This window comes from Motacilla alba, chromosome 13 (genome assembly GCF_015832195.1).
Source record: "Motacilla alba alba isolate MOTALB_02 chromosome 13, Motacilla_alba_V1.0_pri, whole genome shotgun sequence".
Taxonomy (NCBI): Eukaryota; Metazoa; Chordata; class Aves; order Passeriformes; family Motacillidae; genus Motacilla; species Motacilla alba.
Window position 1 is genome coordinate 2,520,312 of NC_052028.1, and position 9,135 is coordinate 2,529,446.

Consider the following 9,135-nt stretch of genomic DNA (forward strand, 5'->3'; position numbering starts at 1 on the left):
CAAATCAGACAGAGTGAAACAAACTCAGTTTAGAAAGAGCTGACATGTTCTGCACAGATGGATTCAAAATGAACTGTCCCATGACCAGAGCAATTGGCAATGATGACAGACAGACTGGTGGACAGGTGCAGGGTGCACAAGGCAGGGGAGGGACCGCGCTGGGGCTGGAGTCCTGCCCTTGAGGGCTCCTGACTGCCAGCTAAAGGTTCTAAAAGAGAAACAGGGCACACTTGGAGATGTTTGTCCTGCGCAGGTCCCCCAGTGCACCAGAGCAGGGGTTCCTCCAGGCATTCAGGACCTGGGGAACACAGAGATACAAGCGAGGGCAGGGGCTGGAGGGAAGAGACTGTCACCTGTGCTGGGGTCACTCCAATGGCTGGAAACTGTTTTTCATTCAGATGATGTTGCCTTGGGCTAGAGAGCTGCCCAGCAGGGCCTCACCTTGTGCATCTCTCAGGTGCTTAAGCTAGCAGCCCCTCTGGCCATCCAGTCTGTGTGTGCACGTGCTGCTCCTGAGCAAAGGCTGGCTCTGCCCTGGAGCTGGCATGTCCAGCCCTGCAAGTGTTGGGTCAGGGCTTGAAGAGAAGCACTCATGAAGGCTGGGTTTCGTACTGACTTCCCAGAGAAAACAGACACCAATTGCTGCTCTAGACATGCAACACATCCCACTGGATCTCAGGGACAGAGCAATGGTCACTGTCCCAGTGGGTAAGGTCAGGCTTGGCTGAACCAGGCTTGGTCTGCACACACTTTCCATGCCTGCTGGGACAGAGATACGGGCATGCAGCTCAGTACATTCACACAGCCAGACAAGACAAAGAAGTGACAATGTTTACAGAGCTGAATGGTCCCTAAGGGGACATGGGAATGGGTAAACTCAAGGCAGATTTGCTTAAATCTGGTCATATGGACCTCAAACAGCACCTGCTGCCAATACAGCTCTGCAAGATGAGATGGGAGAAATTCCCCTCACCACCACCCCCCAATCCCTGTAATTTTCAATCTCTTGCTCCTTAAATCCTTCCCACATGCTCTGTTGAGCCACTCTCCCAGCATCTCCATAAAGTCTTGAGTGGTCCATACATGGAGGCGTGTGCTGTGGGTGGACCTGGCAGCTGAAATAATGCAGAAGATTCCAAGGACAGAGCCATCCAGGCTATTTCAGGTCGTTGTTGATAACCACACTGTCATGCATGTCACAGTAAGTTGTCATCTTCTTCCTCTTGCCAAAGGTGGAGAAGCTGTTTTTATTCTCCCGACCTGGGAAGGGGGGCCCATCCTTGCTGGAAAGCAGAGTGGGGGTGCCAGGGATGTAAACGTTGTGCTGATAATCCAGGGCTGGGTACAAGGGGCTGTACTGGGGTGTCCAGATGCTGTTGGGGCCTGCTGAAGCCTTCTGAAACTCTGGAGAAAAGATGAGTGAAAGATTGGCTCAGGTCACATCCACAACCCAGGATGCAAGTCCTGCGTCACCAACCTCCATCCTGGTGCCTGGACACCCCTTCCACCCACAAAACTTCACCACTGCAAGGAACAGGGATGTGATGCCCCCACTGCACCTCCAAAAGCGACCAGAGGATCTGGTCTTGCCAGCCCCAGTATCCCAATACTAACCAGAGACCGGGGTCACCAGTGTGCACAGCCTCTCGTGCTCCTTCTGGAGGGCTCTGTGGATTTCTCCCACATCTTCCAGGCTCTGGGAGCTAAAGAGAAGAGACTGGTTCAAAGCTGTGTGGGATGTAACCTCCCCATCCCCATATCCCCCTTCCACCTGCCTCCTCTGTTCCCCAGTGCTGGATTCTGTACCTTTTCAGGGCAGGTCTCTGTGTGCTCGGAGGCAGCCAGTCCATGTTGGGCTGCTTGGCCTGGAAAACACAGGGAAGAGCAGGGACTGGTTATTGGCACCCTCTGTCAATCTGCCCTGGGATCCTTTGTCAAAAAACCCAGCCCTGTCAGCACAAGGCTTCAGCAGGCAGGGATGCAGGACCACATCTCCACTTTCCCTGTGTCCTTTATGGAGAATCAAGCAGCACATTCCTGTTCTGGGGAAACTGAGACAGCATGGAATCAGCCTGTTTCTTTCTGAACCTTCCTCCCCCTCCTGAGATACTGGGGTGGTTCTGGGCTTGTCCTCTGCCTCTGGGGGTTTTATGCCTGTCATTCTGGGGAGAGACAGGTGGTTTTCCTATTTCTGCTAATTTTCAAAAGCCTTTTTTGCATGTGCAATGTTTACTTAGCCCAGGTCTGAGGTACTAAATGGTGAGAGATGCAGAAATCAGCTGTGTGCTTGATGTCCCAGGAGGGTTGCAAAAGCTGCAGGAAAATCCAAATATTAGAGAAGAGAGTCCAGGGGTGCAAGGAGACACATGGAGAGACTCCCTTGGCAGAGAGTCTTGGGCTTTCCTCGGAAGGGCTGGTTTATTAAAAGTCAAACGTAAGTGGATTAGACGCCTCATCACTCTCCATCCTTGTAATCGTGTTTTAGAGAGTCTTTCATCGGGAAAATTAGACATTCCTCATTTCAATACCTAACAAATGTTGACATCAAAATCCTGCCCCGAAGACCCCACTCCCTGCCTGCTGGCACAGCCTGGTGCAGGACAGCAGCCAGGCCCGGGACCCTGCGGACCCCTGCCAGCACAGGGGAAGCAGAGCAGCAGCGATGCTCCCACTGTCCCAGTGTGAATTGCTTCCCCGCGCCAAGGAGAAGCCACCCCCACTATCCCACCGCCCCTGGGGCACCGGAGCATCTCTGTTACCTCTAATGGGTACAAAAGGCGGTGAGAAGGGATTTCCTCTCGCCTCAGCCGAGCCCGGCGCTCCCCCGGTAATTAGACCCGTCGGGAAGCTCGGTGGAGATCCCGCTGCCTGACGGCTCCTGATTCCCGCTCTGATCAAAGGCTCCGGTTGCTCTCTGGGAGAAGCCGTGCCTGCTTTCCCTCCTGGCGGAGGCTGAGGGAGGGGGCTGGGGGACCTGCGGAGCGCTGCTCAGCACCGCTGGGCGTTACCTTACCTCTTTGGAGACCTGGAGATGCTGGTCTGGCCGGGACCGCTTCCCGGGATCCTTCTCGTTGTTCCGGGGGGGGCTGCAGGGTTTGAGGAACATGAAGTCACTCTGAGCAGACTCAGGACCAAGGCAGACCTTGTAGCAGTAGCCTGGGGGGCCGCCCGCAGGCACATCAAGGCAGGTGGCAGCCGTGGTCCCCGCAGGGGGCTGTGCCGTCAGGTTGGAAGTCTTGAGGCCATCAGAGGAGGGTCTGGACCCGGGACAGCAGTGGCAGCGAGGTGGCGAGCAGCTGTCCCCCTGGCGGGAACGCCGCTCTCCGCGGCAGCGAATGGCTGTGAGAATGAGGATGGCGAGAAGGAAGGTGAAGGAGATGGAGCCCAGGGAGACAAGGAGATAGAGGGTGAGCGGGGAGGAGGAGGAGACCTCTGGAGGGAGGCTGAACTCGCTGAAGTCAGAAAGAGTCTGGGGCATGGTCTCCACCACCGAAAGCAGGAGGGACACGGTGGCAGAGAGGGCTGGCTGCCCACCATCCCGCACCTGCACCACCAGCTGCTGCCGGCTGGCATCCTGCTCCAGAAAGGAGCGGAGCGTGCGCAGCTCCCCCGTGTCGGGCGTCAGGCTGAAGAGGGTGAAGTCAGTAGCCTGGAGGAGCTGGTAGGAGAGGCGAGAGTTCAGCCCCGCGTCCGCATCCACAGCCGACACCGTGCCCACGAGGTAGCCAGGCCTGGCCGATCGCGGCACCAGCTCAGTGGCAACGGAGCCGTTGCGCGGCATGGGGGAAACGATGACCGGAGCGTTGTCGTTCTGGTCCAGCACAAAGATGTGGACGGTGACGTTGGCACTGAGTGGGGGAAACCCCGCGTCCTGCGCTTGCACCTGGATCTGGAAGCTGCGGATCTGCTCGTAGTCGAGGGAGCGCAGGGCGTACATGTGCCCGCTGTCTGAGTTGATAGACACGTAGGTGCCCACAGGCATGCCATGGATGTGCCCATCGGCAATGGAGTAGGACAGGTAGGCGTTTTGCTGGCAGTCAGGGTCTAATGCGCTGACAGAGCAGATGGAAGCACCTGGCGCGTTGTTCTCCATCACATAGACGCTGTAGGAGGGCTGGAGGAAGCGCGGAGCGTTGTCGTTCACATCAGACACGGGGATGGTGAGGGTGCTGTGGGTCAGCAGGGCAGGCGAGCCCATGTCTCGAGCCGTGATGCTTACGTTGTACTCGGGCACGACCTCGCGGTCCAGCGCTTGCGTGGTGACCAGCGTGTAGTAGTTCCGGAAGGAGGAGCGGAGCTCGAATGGCACATTGGGGCCGACCTCACAGCTCACACGCCCGTTGTCCCCAGAGTCCCGGTCCAGAACACTGATGACAGCGATCACTGTGCCTGGGGGGGCATCCTCCAGCACGGGTGTGGACACAGAGGTGAGGGTCACCTCCGGCGCATTGTCATTGACATCAAGGAGGTGCACAAGCACCCTGCAGTGCACAGCCACAGCCGAGGGCCCGCGGTCCTTGGCTTGCACGTAGAGCTCGTGGAGGCTGGCCCGCTCATAGTCCAGGCGGCCCTTCAGCAGCACCTGCCCGCTCCGGGGCTCCACGTGGAAGAGCTCCCGGACACGCGGCGGTGCGTGCCCACTGAAGGAGTACTCAATCTCCCCGTTGGGGCCCTCATCCAGGTCAGTGGCATTGAGCTGGATGACCAGAGTGCCAGCAGGAGCATCCTCAGGAAGGCTCACACCGTAGGAGGGCTGGTCAAAGGCAGGCACGTTGTCATTGGCGTCCAGCACCGTGACGAGGATGTGCGCCGTGCCTGAGCGTTCGGGGACGCCGCCGTCGAGAGCAGTGAGCAGCACCCGGTGCACACGTTGCTGCTCACGGTCGAGGGCACGCTCCAGCACCAGCTCCGCAAACTTGCTGGCATCACTGCGTGTCTGCACCTCGAGTGAAAAGAAGCCATTGGGGCTGAGGCGGTAGGTGTGCACGGAGTTGGTGCCCACATCAGGATCCTGGGCGCTCTCCAGTGGGAAGCGAGCACCGAGCACGGCAGACTCAGCCACCTCCAGCACGTATTCCTGCCAAGGGAAGGTGGGTGCGTGGTCGTTGATGTCCAGCACCTCCACCTCGACGCGGTAGAGCTCCAGTGGGCTCTCGACGAGGAGCTGCAGATGGAGCAGGCAGGTCCCCCCGGCCTCGCACACCTCCTCCCGGTCAATCCGCTCGTTCACAAAGAGGATCCCGTTCTCCAGGTTCACCTCCAGGTGCTGCCTGGCCCCGGCCCGAGACACGATGCGGAACCTCCGCGCTGACAGGGTGGACACATCCAGTCCCAGGTCCTCACCCAGGTTGGCCACGAAGGCTCCGTGCTCCAGCTCCTCCGGCACGGCGTAACGCAGCTGCCCCCGCGCCGGGTGGCGCCCCGGGGGTCCGGCCAACAGGAGGAAGAGGAGGGAGCGGAGGAAGAGCTGCCCCCGCCCGGAGCCTGCTCCGGCCCCCATGGCCCCGCGGCAGCCCCGGGAACGAGGAGTCGCACCCGCGCCGCCGCCTCCGCCCTCGCCTTCGCTTGCCTCTTGCACTTTCAAAGAGTTTAGGGCTCCCGGGGGCGGCGGAGGAGGGCCTTGCCCGGAGCTGCGGGGCCGAACCGCGGCCACCGGCAGTGGCTTAACCCTTTCTTTGCTGGCCCCCGCAAGGGGCTGCAATCCGGGTCCCGGGGCCGCAGCAGAACCTGTTTACCGGAGCCAGACGCACCTGAGGAGGGGATCACCTTCGGGGAGATCCCGTTAACGGCGGTGGGAGCTCCAGCAAGACCGATGGCTGCCCGGGGCACCGGTATTACCCCGCAGATGCTGCGTTCGGACCCGCGGTAGATTAAGAGGAGCCCAGATCGCGGCTGCTGCCAAATCCCCCGGCCGCGTCCCCCGCCGTGCCGGTCCTAACCTTTACCAGATGGTTAAGCCCCTCCAGACTTGATTACATTTCCCTGCACACCGTTTTCCTTGTAATGCGGAGTTTTTAATTACAGGAGCAGGGGGATTACAGCCCTGGATAAAGCTGAGCCCATCAGCGCGGAGGCACAGAGACCCCCCCCTCTTCTTTCCCTGCCTCCTTCCCACCCCCGACACCCCGCTTGCCCACAGCCCCGCGTCCCAAATCCCGCTCCCACACCGGGCACCCCAGTGTCAGCCGCGGCGCAAGATCCTGCCCGGGTACCCCAGGATCTGCCTCCCCACGCCCCCAGCGCTGCCTCCACCGCGGGCACAAACTTTCCGCCCCCCGCGGAAGGCGAGGGGGAGGCGGGAGCAGAGCGAGCCGCGGGTCCCCCGCCGGCCCCCGAAGCGCGACAGACGGCGGCCCCTGCGCCCCCCTTCCCCTCCCGCCCCGGTACCGCTCACGGTCCCTCCGCTGGCCGATCCGTTCTCCCCGCAGACCCGTCTCCAGCCGCCGCCGCGCCCGGGCAGCTCCGTGAGTCGCCTCCCACCGTCGCCGTCCCCGGGGGCGCTCGGTAACGGGACGGGGCGGCCGCTGCCCCCGCCCCGCCGCTGCTCAGGGTGCGGATAATCCCCTAACGATCTAGTTAAAGGCTCGAAGGGGCTCGGAGCCGCTTTAGCCGGGCACTGATATTTCACCGCCTTTGTCTCTGCTTACCGGTCCCCGTTGGGAAGGGAACCGCCGGCCCCAGCCGCTCCCCCAGCCTTGCTCCCCACGGGGACCCGAGTGGGAAGCAAGATCCAGAGCCGACCGGGAGACCGGAGGAGGCAGGAGACGGCGGAGCTGGTGGGGTTTGTCGGGCTGGGAAAAGGATTTGGTCCCTGGGAGTGCAGCGAGACCCACGCGGGACGTGCCGCGCTCGTGGGGTCGCCAGTCGGGGCGGAGGGCTGGGGGGGCGGCAGGTGGAAGGAGCGGAGCGCCTGGGGCACGCGTGGGCTCCGGCCGCTCACGGGTGGAGTCGGGACGGCTCCCGGTAAGTGAAGCCCAGCCTGCATCGGCAGCGCCGGTCACTGCCAGCCTGTCCCCCGCGCCATCTCCCACGCCAAGACCACCCCCGGCGGCGTCGTTGTCACTCCCGCCCCGATCTGTTTCTTTCTAATCCCCCTCCAATCCCCGATTTGCGCCCCCCCTGCCCGCCCCCCTCTCTCCGTCCATCACCGCCCAGCCCTCCCGGGGCTGAGGCGCCGGAGGTGGGATGGAGCGGGTAGCGCTCCTCCGGGAACCCTCGAGTGCTGCTCAGGCCAGAGGGGGATTGAGGGTGGGGGTGAGACGGGACACAGAAATTTTCGGGGGTCTTATCTCATTCCCTCCAGTCCTTCCCCTGTCTCCGACCAAACGCATTCTGCAAAATCATTGGAGCGGCTCTGGTCCTATTGTTTGATTTAGAGTAAAATATTCACCACCGCCTCCTGCTCCCCCAGGTGCACCGGCGGGATCTGAGCCCCCCCGACTCCCTGCCCGGTCCTTCCCGCCCTTCTCCTTCTCCAGCTCTGCTTGGTGAGCCCCCCCACTCCTGCACATCTTCATCACTGCTTCCTTGGGGGGGGAACCGTGTCCTGTCCCTCCTTGCTTCCCTCCCCTAAAGGAGATCACAGGATAGTCCCATCCTGTTCCTTTCCCTCATCTCCCCAGACCTTGTAGTCTCTTCTAGCTCCCCTCTCAGACCCCACGATGCCAGGGGACCAAGGTCAAACGGGGTGGGGGGGTGGGAGGGATTAGGGAGAACAGAGTTGTTCCAAGGATCCCTTTCCTGAAGAAAATGGCTTGGGCTGGGGGTGCGGCAGAGGGGTGAGGAATCCAAAGAAGAGCCTCTTTTGAGGGAACATAGCAGAGGAGGTGAGCAGCAGGATGGGGGAATGGAATTGGGACAGTGCACCACTAACACCCCACTTCATACCCTACAGATTTTAAGGCCTCTCTTGTGGTGCAGAAGAGTGTTCAGCTGCCAGCCCTGTTCTCCCGGGGTAGGGAATCAGGATGCGGCTAGGAGCCTGTTTTTGGAAAATGCTGGAAGCTAGAAGGGGGTCTGTCTGTCTGAGATGTCTTGGCACAGGCGGGCGGGTGGCCAGTTGCCGCGGGTCAGCGCTGACGTGCCTTGGCAGGGCCAGCCGGAGAGATCAGGGTGGGATGTAGCAGGAGATGCCGCAGGTTGAGCTGCCTTGGAAAAGTCATGCAGAGAGCAAAGGACTGAGGGGGGAGCTACACTCAGCTGCCTGTGGGCACTAAACCTTGCCCAGCCACCACTGTCACTCCATTTTCCTGCCTGCTGAGTTCTGGGGCAGCAGAGGGGCTGCAAGAAACGCTGTCCCTGCCAGAGCACAGAGCCCCTCCCCCAGCTGCCCAGGGCGCCCGTCTGCCCAGCCGTGCATGCGGCTGCGCTGCTCCCCCCTCGCCCCGAGCGGGAGCAGCTAGAGTTTGTGGTGCCCAAGAGGGCAAACACAGTGGAAGGGGGGGGGTGTCTCCTAGCGGGAATGAGAGCAGCCCTGGCCCTGCAGCTGGGAAGCCACTCTGGGGTTGCTTCTGTAGGGTCCGGTGCTGGGGATTCGTTCTGTGAAGCCACAATGCTCTCTGCAGCAGGATGCCCTGGCCAGAGCTCGTTCCACTTCAAAACTTTAGTGCCCTGCCTTCCCTTGAGAGGCAAACCCATGCCCTGAAGGGGATGGTGGCCAGTGGTTTTGGCATGTTTATCAGGGCTGGTGGGCACTCTGCCCGCCCTTGTGTGCTGGGATGCAAGACACGACACACGTCCCTCTCCTTTCAGAGGCGCACAGGGACAGGGTGAGAAAGAAGGGGCATGAGAAAGGAAATTCTCATTAAGGAAAAAATCTTCACCATGAGGGTGTCACAGGGACCAGACTGGGGCAGGGATTGTCATCCTGGAGATCCTCCTGAGCTGCCAAATCTAGTTCTGAGAAGGGATGCTCCAGGGTCCTCCAGATGTCCCAACACCACTGTGATCCTGGAAAGTCCCAGTTACTGAGCAGAGGCGAGTAGGTCACCAAAGCAAGGGAAAGAGCTGCCCAGAGAGCCCAGGCTTCCAGAGCACAGGTCCCAGATTTGTCACTTCTCCTCACAGGCACCAAGCCCAGGGGCGGATGGAGCAATGAAGGATGCTGTGACTCTGTTCCCACTGGAAGTCCTTGTC

At 60.8% G+C, this 9,135-nt stretch overlaps 1 protein-coding gene across 1 annotated transcript; it reads right to left on the bottom strand.

Annotated features, from left to right (window-relative positions):
* Positions 1-6: 6 nt before the first annotated feature.
* Positions 7-7,661, bottom strand: LOC119706404 (protocadherin-10-like). The gene is made up of 4 exons (XM_038150068.1): positions 3,014-7,661; positions 1,807-1,865; positions 1,615-1,703; positions 7-1,404 (listed from the first exon to the last, which is right to left on the bottom strand). Exons 1-4 carry the CDS (start codon positions 5,498-5,500, stop codon positions 1,157-1,159), a joined length of 2,883 nt encoding a protein of 960 aa, XP_038005996.1. The 5' UTR covers positions 5,501-7,661; the 3' UTR covers positions 7-1,156.
* Between the last annotated feature and the right edge of the window lie 1,474 nt (positions 7,662-9,135).